Raw genomic sequence first — 17,234 nt, 5'->3', positions numbered from 1 at the left:
TGCTGACACAAATTCTAAAGATATTGTTTATTTGCAGTATGTTAAAAAGAAATCAAGATAGAAAGAAATGATAAAGAGACTTGCCACCAATATAGATCAGAAGATTTCACTTATACTGAAGAAAGTCACCTGTAACCTGATCACTTATGATAATAAAAAAAAGACAAAAAAGGGAGGCAAGTCGGATACTAATGCTAACATCTTTAAAACCTTTGAATGTAAAACTTTAAGTGGGTTTTAGAGAACTAAGTACTGAGGACCATTATGTGGACAGACATTCGAGAACTGCACTGGGACAGCGAAACGAAATCTTCAAGGAGGGAGATGAGGAGGGGAAAAAAAAACCCCAAGAAACTACTTGACAAGACTAGGCTTTTTCAGACAATTAGTCAGCCTAGAATATATTTACAGACAGATTTTTTTTTTATCAAAAGACCATCAGATAATAATAAAAAGAACATGGACCAGTTACATTTTTATGCTCCAGTCCAGCAGATCAGTTTGCCTTTTCTAGTGGACACATTTCAGGGCAGTAACAAGACGAGGGATGGACTGGATACAGACAAGTCACCGAGTTACAGATGTGGGTATTAAGAGTACACTCCACTACTGACCAATAACCTGCCAAATCCCCAAAAATCTGATGTATCTGATGCTATAAAAAAAAAAAAAACAAGAAAAAAAAAAAAAAAGAAAGGAAAAAAACAACAACAACTAAACAAAAAAACTCAATTCTATACTTGATAGTATGTGTGCACTCTGGCTGCACTAAAGCAAAGAAAGGAGGCAGGCGGGAAAACAGAGGGGTGGGGTGTCGAGGCAAAGTGTTTAACATTAGGATATTATAAATGGACAGACGGGAGGAGGCTGTGGTGTTGTGGTCATGGATGGAGTTTGGTCTTCAGAGGTCCCCCACGTCTCTGTCGTCTGCCCTGCGCGAGTCCGACCTGCCGTTCATACCATCCCTTCTGTCTCGCTCCCGTGACCGGTCTCTGGATGAGCGGTCACGGTCCCTGGACGAGCGCTCTCGATCTCTGGACGACCTGAGCGACAAAACGATATGAGATATTCAGGTTAGTAACACAAATACAACAGAGCAGTTGAAAAAAAAGAGAAGGATTGTATGTGTAAAATGCCAAAACACAAGCTTGAAGCTGGATAAAGGGCTCAAAAAAAGCCCATGTAATTGTTGTTTCCTTTTATTTTCACTGACTGTTCTTAGGCGACGCAATCAGTATCCCACGGATCTCCATGTGTTTGCTCAATTCTCTTTCACGGGAGTATAGATTAATAAGGGTTTTCGTCTGTGTTTACTTGTGTCTGGAGCTCTGCTCGTGGCTGTGACGGTGTCCTCGGCTGCGTGAGCGGGATCGGCTGCGATGCCGTCTCCTCCTCTCCCTGGAGCGTGAGCGGGAACGGCGCCTGTCTCGTGACGAAGAGCGTGAGCGTCTCCTTCTGCGGTCACGAGAACGGGACCTGGCAAAGACAGCAGATTTCATTAGCTGACTTGAACAGAACAAATCGGACTCATAAAAGACTGGAACGAATGAACTGACAGACAGAAGAGGGAGCTTCCTTACCTTCTGTGCTCTCTGCTCCTTGATCTTGTCCTATAAAATAAAACCCCAGAGTTAAACAGTAAAACACGCACTGCTGTAAATGTCATCTGGATTTTAACATCGGCACTCACCTCCTCCTCATCCTTTCCTCCTTCTCCCTTTCTTCTCGTCTCTTTAAGCGCTCCTGATTCCTCTTCTCTTGCTTCTCGACCACAGTTTTCTGATAAAAATAAATAAATAAAGTCAAAACAAACATATCTAAAGCCTTTACATCATCCTCCCTTTCTAGCAAGTATTCAGCACCATGTCACTCATATTTTTATGAGTTGGCTGTAAACAAGTTATACACACCTTTAGCTGGTCCAGTTTTTCTCTGATCTGAATGAAGCCGAGGTGAAGCTTCCCGCCAAAATGGTCAGCCAAACGACGGTCGTTGTCATGGAGACCAAGGTAAGCAGAGCACACCTCACACACCCGAAGCTTCTGCTGCTGAAAGCTTGAGGCTGGCATGGAGTTTCTGTATTCTTCCTGAAATGGTTCAAGAGGGAATAAAAGAGGCAGCGAGGTGTCAGAAGTTCAGAAAATTAAGAGACGGAAAGCACCACAAGCTCGAAGTTCTAAGAGCTCACTCCTTACCTCTGCATCCTTCTTCTTCGTGCGGACCTTCTCCACCTCTTGCAGGACTTTCTGAGCCTCATCCACATTGCCCTCAGCTCCGAGCTGTTCAGCCTTGGCCAGGAGCTTTCCTATTTCCTCATTTAGCTCATGCACCTTCTCTGCCTACAAAACAGCCACACCAACACAAGAGACAACAGGTTATGTTGAGCGAAAAAACACACTGACAGGGTTCACTGGATGTTGCATAAGGAAAGCCAGACTTTATCAAGCATAAAAATGTTGCATCATTCACCTTTGCTGCCACCTCTGCACTGATCTCTTCTTGGGTCTCAGCCAGGCGCTTCTTGGCCAGTTCTGTCCTCCGATCACAGTCCACAATAAAAGACTCTAGGTGATCCACTGCCTGTAGGAGCAACACCTTTTATTAACACACTCAGCAGTCACTACTTGGCAAGTACAAATGTTTTGATTTGCACTTGCATCATTTCAAAAACGCTTTTGGCATGAATGGTGCTGACTTGCAAGACAGATAGACATTTTATTCATTCACAAGGGAAATTATTGTGTTACAGCAGTACGATAAAGAATACAAATAGTACTCTTTAACTATGTTTATTGTAAAGCAAAAGTGCCACAAGTGCACACCTAGGGCCTTAAACCGTGAGAAAAAGCAATTTTTTTTTAAATATGCACAACATTGATAAAAAACAAAGAAAACATAAAAATGAGTTAAAGAAAAGTGAAAAGTCTAAGATTGTGCAACTTGCATTAATAAATAATATGCACACAATAAATCAGGGAAACAGCTGCAAGAAGGTATATAAAAAAAAAAAAAAAGACTTCCTGAAGCATTCTTTTTGAAAGCGGGGTTAAATCATTTTAAGGGAGAAGGAGTTCTGCTGCCTCGTTAGTGTGGAGTGGAGCGTGTGAAATGGGCCATGATGGAGAGCAGTTTGTTCAGTCACGTCCTGTCCCTCACTCACTCCAGATTATTATTAATTAATAATATTATTAATATATTATTAGTAAAAGGAACCTCACTTACATCAAGCTCAAAGAAAAGATCTCTCTCCTTGGAGGCAATTTCATAATCAGCCCGAAGTGCCAGGTCATGGATCTTAGTGCACTCCCCCAGGTCCATGCGCTATCACCAAAAAAAACCAGACAGACATGAGTTATGCTGCATAAACTCAAACATAAACAAATGATAATGTAAAAAAATAAAAAAAGACTGCAAAAGTTAAAGACACTTATAGCAGGTTTTTTTTCCTTTCTGAAATTTCTTTCCAACCTCTTAGAAATGAACTGAGTTTTTAAAGCTTTCAGGATGGGTCAGAACTGAAGTTTGTCTCACTTACAGTTCCAGAGAGGATGTCATGTGGGCAGCAGTTGAGAAGGTGACTTTTGCAGACTCGTTCGTCAGTGAACTTGACCCTCTGCCGCGTCTCATCCCCTGAAACAGCCCAAAAGAAGAACCAGTGAGACAGCCCTCACATACTCGATAACAGTGGCGAGGTATCCAGTGCTTCAATACATATTAATGTAATTGTACTACATACCACAGTTCCATTTAAATACTTTGTACCTATCCAAATGAGTAAAAGCTATTTGTATATTGCTGCTTGTCAGGGTTTTCATTGTACTTTATTAATGTAACATTACAGGTATCCATTAGTAGAGTAAATGTGCCTCTACTGGACTATACTAATGTATTAATGCAGTAATAAAGGTTGCTTTGTATGTGTGTGTTACTTTGTTCTTATTCTTAGTGCTTACCTTACCCAAGCCTCAAATGGGTTATTATCAGAGCCTCAACTCAGTTAACTTTTTATAAGGCTCAACGCCCACTCTATAATGAGGGTCAAAGGATTGGGCTGGGAGCGGTGTAACATAACATTATAATAATACAATTTAGGTTTCAGTTAAGTCGTGTCAAGTACAGCTGCTACCTTAATGCTGTATCATTTTCATTAGAAAATGGAAGATGGCCACTACGACTATAAATAGATTTAAATTTTTAAAATCAAATGTTCCAGCCAAGCCTTTATTTATAACTGTGAACATTCAAAGGAAATTCAAAACAAGGATGCAAAAGAAATCCAAGGAAAAAAATTTAGGTTATACACACTGCGACTTGCACCACATACTGTACCCTTCTGCATCTTCAAGACCTCAGCTGCAGAATTTTAAACCCGCTGTAGAAAAGTATAAATGGGAACAGTTTTCTCGCGCACACCTGTAGTAAGAAGTTGGGAGTCATACACAAGTCAGATTGTAAATGCTGTGTGCAAAGTTTTTTTTGTGTGTGTGTGTGGACTGACTGCTAAAATTGCCTTCTGAAAACAGACGTGTAATGGAAAACTGCTCGTTTGGACTCAGCGCGACCAGACGTCTTAGCTCAAGCTGTGTGATACTACTTCAAATAGTAATACTAGTGCCACTGAAGATTTACCTATTTGTGTGATTTTTTTTTTTAAGAAAAAAAAAAGAAAAAGGCTACAATAACTTCCGGAAGGCAAACAAATTGTTTGGATATTCACCATAACAGCTTTAAAAATTATGTGTGACTCACGGCTCGATGAACATGAGGCTTTTCTGCAACTCCTTTGCAGATTGATGTAGGCTGGCAAAGATACACTGAACCTTAATGAATAAAATAAAGGGGCCACAATTGTTCAGTCTGTATGCAACAAAAGTATGGGAAGAATTTGATATCATATCTCATCACACATACACCCACAAGCTCACCACACAAATTCACTCTTACTCTAAAGCTCAACTTGTTAAAAAAATGAAAAAAAAAAAAAAAAGGCTCAGAGCTTCAAATTTTACACAACCAGCTGTCAGGATAAAATATTTATAAAACGGCAGGGCTGCAAGAAACTGCAGTCAGACCTGACAGCTGATATATTTACACACACATACATACATTTAAATTATGCTTCTTCAAGCGTGTATTATACATGTTTTTCTAACATTGCACAGCACCGATGTTACAGGTTATGCTGCATCTATTTATTCTATTCTAATCTGCTGCTGTAATAATGTATTACACTTCCAATTAATCCCAACTATGGGACTAAATCGGGTTATATTATTTGCCAATTAATGTTTGTATCCAAACGGCTGGAAGCTACTAAAAAAGAAAACACTTCATTTAGGACGTCTGTCCACTCATAACTGCGATAATCACAATTAACGAGCGCAGTATTGCACTCCGTTTCTTTTTAAATAAAATCTAATCTCGAGGTAATCTCGAAAGTGTTTTATTATCGAGTATATGTGCTAAATTATTTTGTTCCTTTAGAAAAGTGTTTCATTTTGTTTTTAGAACTCCTGCAAGACCGACTGCAAAGTACGGTCCGTTTATCGTTTAACCCTTGTTTGGTGTGAGATTACGCTTTATTTAATCAATACAGCCATGACGACTAATGCAAAGATACTTGATCTCAAATCCAAGCAGTACTGACATACATGGAAAACACCTGTAAGAGCACAGTAATGAAGAAACGTGATACTGGTTTTAGTGACAGAATGTAATGAAGAAAAATCTATCAGAAAATATGGGTGGAAAAACATTTTTATCCGAAAATATGTTATCCAAGATATACATGGGGCAAGCTTCCATTGTTACGTTATTGTAAGCAAAGAAGGAAGGAAGAATATTTTTTCTCTTTCTAAACACTGAAAACCTTGAACACCGCACAAGGGTTAAAATTATGCCAATTAAACTATATAAATGGATACAGAAGATATCTGGTTTACCATTAACTAAACATTAATTAACGCCAGGAATATATTCTTGTACACTGTCCAATGCATCCTAGCTTGGCGCCTCACAGTCCACAACAAGTAGCTACGTTTAGCCAACGCACATTACAAGCTAGGAATTTAGTAAATCCTAGAAGTAATAAAAGGGAAACTACAACCTATTAAACTGCAATGAGCCACGTTGGATGCAAACATTAAATCCTCTCATTAATCCTTAACAGGCTGCCTGAATATAACGTTACTTTGTCCCACAGCCCTCTGCAGTACATCCATTCATGCAGCTCTGTCCATCACACGCCAACACAAGCCAGCCTCAGCAGTGGCTCCATCTTGGCTAGCTAGCTCGGCTAGCATGCTACAGCAACTCACCGTCCCTCGCTGTTCCCATCAGCTGGTCGAGCAAAGCTCTCATTTGAGCTTGGGCAGACATTACTGCGGTTCTTCCGTCGACGGGGTTAGATAAAAGTCAATCAACTTGAAAACGGTTCCTCTGTTTTATCGGCTTATTTGAGAATTTATTTATCCAAGCATCTCCTTTTGCTGCTTCTCCCTCTATTTCTTCAACTCGCCCGTTTCCGTCCAATATCCGGGAAATGACGAAACTATTCTGTAGCCTCGCTAAACCAGGAAGTCCCCAGATTCCGTCTAAATGTGCCAATCGAAACGGCCAAGTACGCGTACAACAACCAATCACAACACGTTTACTGATAGACCCTGAGCTATGACTTTCAGGCAACGGCTATTCGCCATAGGCATTCATCATGTTGAAGCACCTCTTGCTACAAGCAATACCCAAATTTAGGTAAATTAATCTTAATGTTAAGGTTCATGTTGTTTCGGAGGTTTCAATATTATTTGAATGTGTACATTTTCAATGTGTAGCGCTACCTGTCAGACAAATTCGGGGTACGCGAACCTTTTAGGACGGTGGGCTTGCCTGTGATTTGTTTACGCAATTGAGGTTTACAGGCAGTTTTGTTAGCCTGTGTCAGGCCTGCTATCTAAAGTTAGCCGCACCAAAGAACGCAGGAGTCGGCGGTGCAGAGTTAAAGTAAGAAAAACCTTATCTGTATCTGCTTAAACTATTGAATTAACCTCAAATCGAGGGCCGCTTTCTGTGGTAATATTACACACAGTCCCTTTTTTCGGGGCTGGCCTTCGTTCAACAAGTTAGCAAACTAATCCACCCAGGTGTTGAGGGTAAACTTTTTTTAATACCTAATCTCGTTAATATAGATAGCTATCCGGAACTGACTAAGGCGAAGAAAAGACTTTCACGGCACGGTCTCGGGGCGTAAAATAATTTTGTGCGAGTCTGTTTGTAATATACATAAGGAAGTTTGTAGCACACGCCCTTATCTTTCTTTTTTCTTTTTCTTTTTTTACGTGTGAGTAATAAGCCTGTTGCTGCAGAACAAATATGGTGTGCAATCCTGAGCGATGTTTATTATGGGTCTGCTCTTTTTGTGCTGAGAAGCGTCTGGATCTGTGCTGGCACATCTGAATAAGCAGAGATTCACAAAGGTTGATGCAGCAGAAATAGCTGGACTGCTAGACACTGCTGCCTCCAGTATTATTTCCCACAGAGTGTATCTGTGAATGCCAGCGAGTTTTGTATGGTTACTTTGACACATGCAGGTTTATAATCCGCTCCACACTGGAACTGTATATGACTATTTGTATTTGCAGTGGTATGTATTTACGTAAGTGTTTACCATAATCTCTTTTCTCCTTTTAGGCAGGTCAGTGGGCCAGTAATGCGTTAAGGCAGTGATGGAGACCACAGACCAAGCCACTGAGGGCGACCCTCTGAAGACAGGAGAAGATGGTGCAGAGGCAGGAACAGTACCATCAGCAACAGAGCTGAAGAGAAAGAGCTGCAAGGAGTTGGGTTTTTCCAAACTGTCTCATTGGCGAACTGCAGTCTTTTTCTTGTCCTTGTTCCTTTGCCTCACCATCGTGTTTGCCTTCTCCTTCATCATCCCCTGTCCCGTGAGGCCACAATATCTCGTTACCTGGAACAGTTCATTCCCTGGAGCAGGTGAGTGCAATTTCACTGCTTGACAGTGTTATAGTTGCGAGATAATTAGGCACTACTTTCTCTTTTCTTCACCACAGCAACCTACAACTTCTTAGCTTTTGAACATGCAAATGAAGACAAGGTGATGGATGTCCTGTTTATTCTCAAAACCACAGAAGTGACACAGAACAGATCATGTGCTGATAAAGGTAGAGACTGATCCTCTGTTTATGAAAATACAATACACCCATTGTGTGTTATGTTTGTTTAGAAAAACTGTGGGTTTTCCAGGTCTATCCTCACCATGCGTGTTTCTGTTGGCACTGGATGGCACACATGGAGAGAACCTGTGGGACTGTCCGCTGGAACCCGACTTCCACTGGGCCCAGTGTGGCCTCGAAAGAGAAACGGGCAGAACCTGGGACTGTCTGCTGTCCCATTCTGACAAACTCACAGCCATCGACAAACATACAGGTTAGTGAAAAAACAAACTCAATGCAAGTAGTGGCAAATCAAATCCTTTATTTAATTAAGAGGAAGAGAAATGGGGATTTTACTGGCTAAGAAAAAAATTGTACCCATTTCCAATTTGTTAGCGGCAACAAATTACTGACATACCATTTAATGTAGTGTTCCTGAAGTCTAGTTAAAGGAAGGAAGTAAAGCAATTTTAACTTCTAAAGATCCGTTTTAGGTCAAGAAAGATGTCTTTTGTAACCTACGTTGTTACTGTGTGGTGTGGTTGTCTCAGGTACGAAAATCTGGCAACAGTCTCAGCCTACTGGGCTGCGCAGCTCTGCGCCCGTTCTCAGTGTCCCAGATCTGGATGGGGACAAAGTTGGTGATGTGGCTCTGGTGGCATCTGATAACACACAGGTAAAGGTGAAGTTAAGAGTTATATTATTCTGTTTCTTGGTTTTTGGTATATTTTATTATGTTTTTCTCTTGCTGTAACAAGACTCAAATATGGAAATGTTCCCCATTGAAAGTGTTGATATTAATGATAATATTAAAGCAAAAATGGAATCGTCCCAGTCTCAGTGTCTCCTGTCATATCTGCAGACTCAGCTGGTATTGCTCTCAGGGAAGACGGGTGACCAAATCGGCACTACGGTGGTTCTCGATTCCACAGAGACAGCCAGTCATCTTCTGCACCGCACTGAGAAAGGTTCTTACTACGTACTACTGCAAAAAGGTTTGTGTATGAAATCATCCGTGACAGTTACTCTGCAGGCAAACCGGTTGAGCAGGTTCTCAATGATAAGTGTTGCATTTTATCCAAGTACAGTTGCAAAACTCAAACTGTTACAGATTTTTTTTTAATGCTTAGTCATAACAAAAGCTGAATAATAACAGCTGCACTGTTATACCTTTTATAGGATCACCTTTAGTCTAGGCTTAAAAGATTATGTGAATCTTTGTCCTGTAACAACTTATTTAAAAGTTGAATAAAGTCATATGTTCTGATTAATAATAACTTATGGACCCAAAGAAAATTACCCGCAGGTATTAGATGTCTACAAAGGAGGTGGGTCAAAGAGATTTGGTTAGGGTTCAGGTGTGCATCAAACGCTTCAGTAAAAGAAACGTTATCATAGAGATGTTTGTTAAATATTGATATTACCTGATATTAACCTTGCTGCATTTTTTAACAACAGTTCTTACAGTGAGGCTCATTTACTGTAACATTTCATCTTTACTCACTTTTCAAAAGATTCGTCAGCTTTTAGTTTTCTTCCTGTTGTTGATTCTAGGACAGGAAAGGGAATTATTGAGTGAGTGAGTGTATTTACTCGTAGACACTGGGCTGTATGGCTGGGCACTGTGGAAGATCGCTGCCAAGGCTAAAGCAGGGATGGATATGGGTCTGAAGAAGGACCAACACCTGGAGAGAAATGCCAGTGGCACAGACGGCCTTGTACCCATCTACGAGTAAGAAGGAACTTTGATTATCACTTCTACAAAACCGCCTGTTGTCATGGGGATTTTTACCCTGAGACTTGCTATTTGTTTCTGCTTTATAGGTCTGAAGTGAGTCGAATGCTGAAAACCGATGAAACGGATGATTCATCCAACCTGCTGGTTGTGGCTGGGAAGGAGGTGGCATTGCTTGATGGCAAACATTTGGAGCTACTGTGGAGATTCAACACCAGCTCAGTCCTCAGGTAAACCCACTGTGTATGCTTTAGATTTCATGTGCATAGAATAAGAGGAAAGTGCTTAGTTACACAGCACAGCAGCTTAATTAATACCTCAGTACAGAGTGCTTACAAGGTCGATACCGTTGAGATTGCTGGACAAATTCCATAATGCCATGGATACAGAAAGGGAAGAAAAACAACAAGAGCACTTACCTACATCTTTCCTACCATAATGAATACATGGCATGCATTAGTGCAATAACATAATCAGTGTTTACAGATACACTAACATTTGTGATTCTAAATTTAATACTTCACCTAAAAAAAGTTAGGCTATTAAGTAATTACAGAAACAAAAAACATCTTTATTTTATTTATTTATTTTTCCCCTGGTGAGCTGCAGTCATAGCTGTGCAGCACTTGCCTCACAGCAAGAAGGTCCTGGGTTCAAATCCAACATCTGGCCGAGGCCTATCTGTGTGAAGTTTGCATGTTCTCCCCATGTTTGTGTGGGTACTCTGCCTTCCTCCTACAGTACAAAGACATGCAGTTTGTGGACTTAGGCTCATTGGTGATTATAAACGTGTGAGTGTGGATGCATGGATGGTAAAGCTATATCATTTATAGACCTGGAAAAATAGTCCCTAAATGTACTGTAGACATGTCCATATCCACTAAATAATTTATACATCTCATTAAAATAATATATTTGCTCAGAAGTCAGATTGTGTTAAAACACAACAAAAACCAACAATCTCAAACATTCAGTTAGGGCTGCTCGATTATGGCAAAAATGATAATCACGATTATTTTCACTGAAATTGAGATCACGATTATTTGACGATATTTATTTAACCCTTTAAGACCTACTATAGAACCAAGTCCACCAGAGCTTATATTATTTTTATTTATTTTTTTTACATGCTGTAGTGCCATTTGTGGGAGCATTTCAAGTTGCTATACATCAATACAACTGTTATAGCCCATATTTTAATAATATGTATGCATTAAGTGCATAGTAATTACATAAATTGCAAAAAAGTGCAATAAACTACAAAAAAAAATTGAAAATCGCTTTTGTTTTGTTTACATATATTTCTACTTGGAGAAATTTAAGAGGTTTATCCCTCAAAACTTTAAATACAATAATGTTGCAAAAAATAGTTTACAACAACAGGAAATTTATTTTGAGTGTCTTCATAGTTTTATTTTGGAGATACAGCAATTTTTATATACTGCAGGAAAAACAAAAAACAATCCTATGATGCAAATTTGCAAAGAAAACAGCAGGTGCATCATTTCACTGTGGGAAGTGTTACGAACAGCTGATGGATCGGCAAAGCGTGTTTCTGGAATATTATGTTTTTGTTCCTGCAAGCGCTTTTTATGCAATTTTTGCAAAGCTATATGTGGAACGAAACCGTGACCGAGGACAAGCTGATGGCATCAGATGTAAGTACAACTCCTCCGGTTTCATATGCAAAACAAATTATTGCGCTAGCTTACACTGTTCAGGTTCTACAGGGATTTAAAAATAGTTACGCAAAACGGAGCGTGCTGCTCTGACCGGCTTTAAAGGGTTAACAATGACTTTAAAAAATAATATAAAATAGTGTGCAACACCACTGAAGTTTTTTTTTTTTAAACTCTTTTCAACCAACGGCAGTCACTCTCCAAATAACTTCTGCTTAGCTTTCCGAGCTTCCCTCGGGTCCTCTTAATCAGCGGTCTCCACCCTTTTTTGCGCCACGGACTGGTTTATGCCCGACAATATTTTCACGGACCGGCCTTTAAGGTGTCACGGATAAATGAGGGAGGGGCTAATAATCGGCTCAGTCATTTTTAATGATCGTTGAAAGCCCAGATCGTAATCGTGATTAAAATTCGATTAATTGAGCAGCCCTACATTCAGTATTAAATTCTGGTCATTTTTGTGGGAGAGCAAAATAAATATCAAAGTAAACCATTTGTTGTTATTAACTAGGACTCGCTGGGTGAAAAAACAGCCTTTTCTCTTTATTTTTTTCAGTGAACCCTCTTTTGGTCATTTTAACAAAGATGGTTTAATAGATGTTGTCATTGAGGAGGATATTGGCAACAACACAAAGAGGGTAAGTTAAATTGAAAACGTGACAAACAGCTTTATTTCGATGCCTGACTGCTGGCATGAGGTGATCAGTGTGAATCATAGAAAAACTAGACCACTTTGGTTTTAAATGTAGATAATAATCCTGGATGGGAAGACTGGCGGTGTGCTGTGGGAAGTCCAGCTCTTGGCCAGTCCTAATTCCCCGAGACCCGCTTCCATCGACACCACCAACTACTTCTCAGTCTTCATGTTTTGGGGCTTGATGCCCTCAGAGTCAAACTCATCTGTAAGTACACTACCTTTATGAATATGATCATTTTACACGTTTCTCACAAACAAAACTGCTCCCTGACAGCTGCAATGTTTTCCTTTCAGGAACCAGTAACAAGTGAACGACGCTCTTACATGCTGCATCCTCTCTATTCGAATGCTGTCCTCGAGTCCACTAATGTCGTAGACCACATTATAGCATTTAAAGGTACCTCTTGTTCTAGCAAAGGTATTACTGGTACGATGTATTTCCAGGGTGTATCTTTATAACAACACCCCGTGTTGGTGTTATACCTGGATTATCTTAATTAATGTTGGTCCAGGTTTAACATTGCAAGTGACCAATCACATGTTGATGACATAGTTTTGCGCCTTGGAATAAAAAATCCAAGCAACGTGATTGGTCACTTGCGATGTTGAACCTGGACCAACAATAATTATTTTTAAGAAACAACACAAGGAAATCAGATTGAGCAGTGTTTTTTTAAATTTATTTTTGGGTAACTTATATATTTTCATTGTAGCCACGCTGATGGAGCGTGGGCGCCATGCTGCCTACATCCTGCTGATAGGTCCTAAGGAGGAGGGAGCCGAAGGCACCGTGGTTCTCAGCAAGCGCAAGCTGAAGCAGGACGTTCCCGACAGCAAAGTACTCCGTTTTGGCGACGGGACTACAAAATCCAACGAGGACATTAAAGAGGCCTTCAACCGACTCCGCTTTAGCGATTGGTGAAAAGGCCGGCTGTAACCTGTGCAGTATATCATCGGTTTTATGCTGACTTAACTTGATTTTCAAAACCAAAGTTGTTGTACACTAATTGTGACTTTCCAACTGCTGACCAGCAAAGAAACTCCTTTATCTTTAGAAGACTTTAGGTTGATTTGCTTTGACAGGGATGTTCTCCGGTGGACAAACTGGACACTGTCTATATTCACTCTTCTTCACTGCATATCCTTCATATTGTCAAAACTCTAAACCTGTATAGAATCAGAAAAAAGCTGCTGTTCACTGACAATCACTCTACTCAGACTGCTGTTCTCCTGCTGATAAACCCATCAGATCTGCCTTTATGTATTGTTTCTAGCAATTTCATGCATTGGTGCAATGATCGTTAAAAACAGTAGAAGCTGGACTGTTCAGATCTATGCAACTGTATGTCACGCTGTGCTTTAAAGGTAGCAGATGCATGCAACTACAGAGGCTTTTCCTTAGTGTGTCAAATTAAAAATAGCCTAAATAAAATAGATACTCAGTTGTAAGGCTGGTTTATGGTATAAACTAAATGTTATGTGTTAAATTTGTAAGGGATCCTGTCTGTGAAAGTATCAATAAGGCACTCTGGCAGTCAACAGTACTGATGTTGACATCGATGACCCTTTACTGTTACTTACTTAATCCAACATGCTGTAAGATGTAATGCTATATAACGCACACTGACAATTTAGTCAATGCTGTATCAAATAAGAGTTATTGCTGTGGTTGAACAGCTCCTTGTGAAGCTGTTTTCCCTTGGTAACTTATATTAAGGTTGAAGACGAGGTTCTTATTTTTGCTGAACATGGACATATTGAACCTGTGAAAGAGGCCTTTATTGGAGATGACTTTACTTTCTGACTTGTAATGAAATGTTTGGATTTGAGCTATATTAAAATATTTTAAAAGAAATTGGTTTTGTTTAATCTAAATGAATAAAAACAGGCCGTTTGTCGCCATCTTGTGCACGCACACACAGAGTGCAGTAAAGCGCGGACAGACCGTCGGCATGGATGTATGCAAGGCAGTCACGTATCTCCGGGGCAGTACCGTGCAGTTTACTCCCTAAATACGTACACCGCGTCATTTATTTACCGTGACGCAAGACTGCCGTGGGGCTCCTCCTGAATACATGTGAGGGGATTGAGAGCCTCTCCTTGTAGGGAAATGCTTGGAATTTTTATGGAAAGCCGCACTTGAGGCAAAATAGGAGAAGGCGCCGAGACTTGGCTGGAAGGGAGTGGACCCGCGTGGACAGCGACCGGAGACGGATAGGCGCGCGGATAGTGCAAGTGCACTACCTGTAAAGGAGTTACGCGCGGAAATGCAGCTCATGCACTGAAAGTGTAGTTAGTGCTCCTGAGGCACTACACGGTTAACATGTCACTCTGCTTATTATTATCAGGCTAATAGACCTGCCACATAAAAAACGGACTGCTCATCTGTTCCGTGTCTTAGCTCACAGCTGGTAGGTCCTATAAAGTGCGCCTGCAGCACCTCCATACGATTGCAGGCATTTCTTGACAGAGTTCCTGGTTTGGCCAGCTTTACTTCACTTGAAATCCGAAATATAGGAAGCCCACATGAAGGGAAAATTACTTTTTATGGCCATCCAACTCAAACCCATCCAGCTCATATGCTTAAAAACATCATATTAATGATTAACAGAAACACAGAGGAGCCGAAAACTTCCGGCTTCATAGGAGTAAAACCTCGAACAACAAATTAAAGCTAAAATAAACACCTCCCGCTGCGCCCCTGGGCTTTCACCCCTCAGGGCTTTTATTCTCCAAAACACGACATAAAGCAAACATTTGCGTGTAGACAAAGTGTGACTGTGAGAGTCTTGTCATTTCAATGTGACCTGTATCCGCCATTCCCTTATGATAAAACTGCACGGCTCCAATATCTTCAGACCGGAGCGCACGCGTGGAGCGCGCACTGTCTCTCAGAGTAACGACACTCACCGTCCGGTGTAAAGTCACTTGAGCCGAGCCAGCATCTGCGACTAAGGTACCGTTTACCTGCATGCTCTAACCCTCTAAAGTACCGTTTTCGTCTTGCGCAGACCGTCCGCTAGGTATTATTTCTATTTATTCTATTCATTTCTGTGTGTAGTCATCAAAATAACCGCTCGGGAAGTGGCGTGTCAAAAATGGCACCACTAATTCTGGGTATCGATAGGAAGTGTTTTAATCGGTTTTCAGTAGCATTCTTAAAGAAACTAATTACACTGCAGAGAGAAATAGCGAATGTGTTACCAGGTTGTGCGAAAAAGAAAGAGAAACTGGGCTACGTGCGAAGGAAACGCTTTTTGGCCTGGTAACTAAGGCTATTGATTACTGCCAATACCGGCTAATAAGGCGCATTTTACCATTTAGGGCCTTCCCACTTTGTCCTACATATTTAATCACTGCTTATGTTTGACTGTAGTTTGATATTATAGATTGGACGGTGAGAAGAATAGCTGATGAAAGTCCCGCATTTCTAGTAGCAGCCTTCAGGTGCCGCAGACAGCAATCCGCTGCACTTGCCCAAATATGAAATCTTAAGGCGTCACAGATCGTCACCGCCGGCCACTGTTCAATCTCCGCACATAGAAGGCAACCTGCAGATGTTATCCTCACAAGAGGCTACCACACACAGGCTAATGAGTGGCTGTTTCTTTCCCCTTTTGCACCCATTCATTAGATTCTCCTTCCAGAGGTGAAAATGGCCGAAGACATTAAAGCCAAACTTGAGAAATACCGCACGGCTCCCTTTGACTCCAGATTCCCCAACCAGAACCAGACCAGGAACTGCTGGTCCAACTACGTGGGTAAGACTACACCTCAAGGTCAAAGAGGTGCCTGTTGTTTTCTCCAAATGTGTGAAAGCGACTAGAGGAACTGCCGATTAAAGCAAGACTATGCTGTGCTTTAAAAAGGCAATAACAACCTAGTACAATTTTGGATTATTACAACATTATTCAGTCATAGTAATCATGATAAAGGCTATCATAGTTCACCTACTGACCCTGACCTCTGGCCTGAAGATAGCCCAGTCAGATTTCTTCACAGGGTCTACTGGAAGGTTATTTTTGATATTCACCATTGTTGTTTCTCTATTTATAGACTACTACCGCTGCCAGAAAGCTTTGGATGCCAAGGGATTAGACACCCAGCCCTGCGAGTGGTACAAAAGGGTCTACAAATCGCTGTGCCCCATCTCCTGGGTAAATATAAGAAATGTTACCATCTCATTTCTAACAGAAAAGCCACTTTGCTGAAAGCGTATTGGCAGCATGTACATGGTAATTTAATTGGTGGGAAGAGTTTATTTAGCAGGGGTCAAACAACTTTATGATTCCTCACATTCCTGCTCAGCCCAAACAGTCAAAAATAAGGAAAACATGGAAAACACAGTTTGGAGATTTGCCCCTAATCACACAGCTGACTAAAAATACATCAACATGTTGAGTTACTTTATCAGCCAAAGCGATTCCACTCTCTAAGCTTTGCTTAACATCACAAGTTGTACAAAAATGTAGTTTGAGGATTAACACTCTTACATAGTTATTAAATCAACTAAAAATAAATATTTTTGTCTCAAAAGTTTTCTTTTTTTCCTCTAAAATTTTTGTCCCTTTAGATCCAGAAATGGGACGAGCAGAGAGAAGATGGGACCTTTGCTGGAAAAATCTGAGGCTTAAGCATTTCGAATGCCGATAGTCTGCAGAGATGTAATCTTTTCAGTAGAATGTTTGTACGAGTGGTATAAAACCTGCGGTGTGCCTTTCCACTAATGCTCTGTCCTGAGATCACACCGAAACTGAATGGTCATTCCTTAAAGATATCATGAAATGTACAGCAGATTCTGCATTAATAAAAAATATCTCAGGATATATTTATGGAACTGGCTTGTCCTGTCTTATTTTGTCTCTTTACAGCATGCTGCTGATCCCCTGTGAGGTTATTCATAGACTCTTTTTTGGGGGTTTAGTTCAGATGTGTGTGAGAAAGAGTCAGGGCAA

At 40.6% G+C, this 17,234-nt stretch overlaps 3 protein-coding genes across 8 annotated transcripts; 2 read left to right on the top strand and 1 right to left on the bottom strand.

The window, feature by feature from the left end:
* Window positions 1-656: 656 nt before the first annotated feature.
* Window positions 657-6,522, bottom strand: luc7l (LUC7-like (S. cerevisiae)). 4 transcript variants are annotated; one of them, XM_085416066.1, is made up of 11 exons: window positions 6,318-6,502; window positions 4,750-4,820; window positions 3,536-4,413; window positions 3,223-3,321; window positions 2,470-2,580; window positions 2,196-2,339; window positions 1,911-2,087; window positions 1,691-1,779; window positions 1,581-1,610; window positions 1,315-1,476; window positions 657-1,043 (listed from the first exon to the last, which is right to left on the bottom strand). In XM_085416066.1, the coding sequence occupies exons 4-11, from the start codon at window positions 3,316-3,318 to the stop codon at window positions 902-904; spliced, it is 951 nt and encodes a 316-aa protein (XP_085272192.1). In that variant the 5' UTR covers window positions 3,319-3,321; window positions 3,536-4,413; window positions 4,750-4,820; window positions 6,318-6,502; the 3' UTR covers window positions 657-901. The 4 variants fall into 4 exon arrangements, with proteins under 4 accessions (XP_085272192.1, XP_085272193.1, XP_085272190.1 ...); XM_085416067.1 differs by having other exon boundaries at window positions 3,536-3,630; XM_085416064.1 differs by lacking the exon at window positions 4,750-4,820 and having other exon boundaries at window positions 3,536-3,630; window positions 6,318-6,522.
* Window positions 6,523-6,622: 100 nt separating this feature from the next.
* On the top strand, window positions 6,623-14,134 carry fam234a (family with sequence similarity 234 member A). 3 transcript variants are annotated; one of them, XM_085416061.1, is made up of 12 exons: window positions 6,623-6,750; window positions 7,687-7,989; window positions 8,067-8,177; window positions 8,260-8,442; window positions 8,720-8,850; window positions 9,031-9,163; window positions 9,768-9,900; window positions 9,993-10,133; window positions 12,139-12,220; window positions 12,332-12,484; window positions 12,574-12,676; window positions 12,993-14,134. In XM_085416061.1, exons 2-12 carry the CDS (start codon window positions 7,722-7,724, stop codon window positions 13,199-13,201), a joined length of 1,647 nt encoding a protein of 548 aa, XP_085272187.1. In that variant the 5' UTR covers window positions 6,623-6,750; window positions 7,687-7,721; the 3' UTR covers window positions 13,202-14,134. The 3 variants fall into 3 exon arrangements, with proteins under 3 accessions (XP_085272187.1, XP_085272186.1, XP_085272189.1); XM_085416060.1 differs by lacking the exon at window positions 6,623-6,750 and adding an exon at window positions 6,842-6,999; XM_085416063.1 differs by lacking the exon at window positions 6,623-6,750 and adding an exon at window positions 6,843-6,999 and having other exon boundaries at window positions 8,720-8,844.
* A 1,093-nt stretch (window positions 14,135-15,227) lies between these two features.
* Window positions 15,228-17,099, top strand: cox6b1 (cytochrome c oxidase subunit 6B1). Its single transcript, XM_085416068.1, has 4 exons — window positions 15,228-15,235; window positions 15,914-16,040; window positions 16,336-16,436; window positions 16,853-17,099. Exons 2-4 carry the CDS (start codon window positions 15,935-15,937, stop codon window positions 16,904-16,906), a joined length of 261 nt encoding a protein of 86 aa, XP_085272194.1. The 5' UTR covers window positions 15,228-15,235; window positions 15,914-15,934; the 3' UTR covers window positions 16,907-17,099.
* The last annotated feature ends 135 nt before the right edge of the window (window positions 17,100-17,234 follow it).

Source organism: Rhamphochromis longiceps, linkage group LG8, assembly GCF_057381845.1.
Source record: "Rhamphochromis longiceps isolate RC_006_pf linkage group LG8, R_longiceps_female_GT1.1, whole genome shotgun sequence".
NCBI classification, from domain to species: Eukaryota; Metazoa; Chordata; class Actinopteri; order Cichliformes; family Cichlidae; genus Rhamphochromis; species Rhamphochromis longiceps.
The sequence above is the reverse complement of the archived record's forward strand: the minus strand, read 5'-3'. Positions and strand labels throughout refer to the sequence as shown.

Bases quoted from the DNA above. Each gene is read 5' to 3' on its own strand.
- luc7l (XM_085416064.1), bottom strand. From the start codon at position 6,378: ATGTCTGCCCAAGCTCAAATGAGAGCTTTGCTCGACCAGCTGATGGGA. The intron at 2,581-3,222 runs GTAAGTGAGGTT...TTGCTCCTACAG, and splicing joins ATCTTTTCTTTGAGCTTGAT to GCAGTGGATCACCTAGAGTC. The intron at 1,611-1,690 runs GTGAGTGCCGAT...TTTATTTTATAG, and splicing joins GAGGAAAGGATGAGGAGGAG to GACAAGATCAAGGAGCAGAG.
- fam234a (XM_085416061.1), top strand. From the start codon at position 7,722: ATGGAGACCACAGACCAAGCCACTGAGGGCGACCCTCTGAAGACAGGA. The intron at 9,164-9,767 runs GTTTGTGTATGA...ATTTACTCGTAG, and splicing joins CTACGTACTACTGCAAAAAG to ACACTGGGCTGTATGGCTGG. The intron at 9,901-9,992 runs GTAAGAAGGAAC...TCTGCTTTATAG, and splicing joins GGCCTTGTACCCATCTACGA to GTCTGAAGTGAGTCGAATGC.
- cox6b1 (XM_085416068.1), top strand. From the start codon at position 15,935: ATGGCCGAAGACATTAAAGCCAAACTTGAGAAATACCGCACGGCTCCC. The intron at 16,041-16,335 runs GTAAGACTACAC...CTCTATTTATAG, and splicing joins CTGCTGGTCCAACTACGTGG to ACTACTACCGCTGCCAGAAA. The intron at 16,437-16,852 runs GTAAATATAAGA...TTGTCCCTTTAG, and splicing joins CGCTGTGCCCCATCTCCTGG to ATCCAGAAATGGGACGAGCA.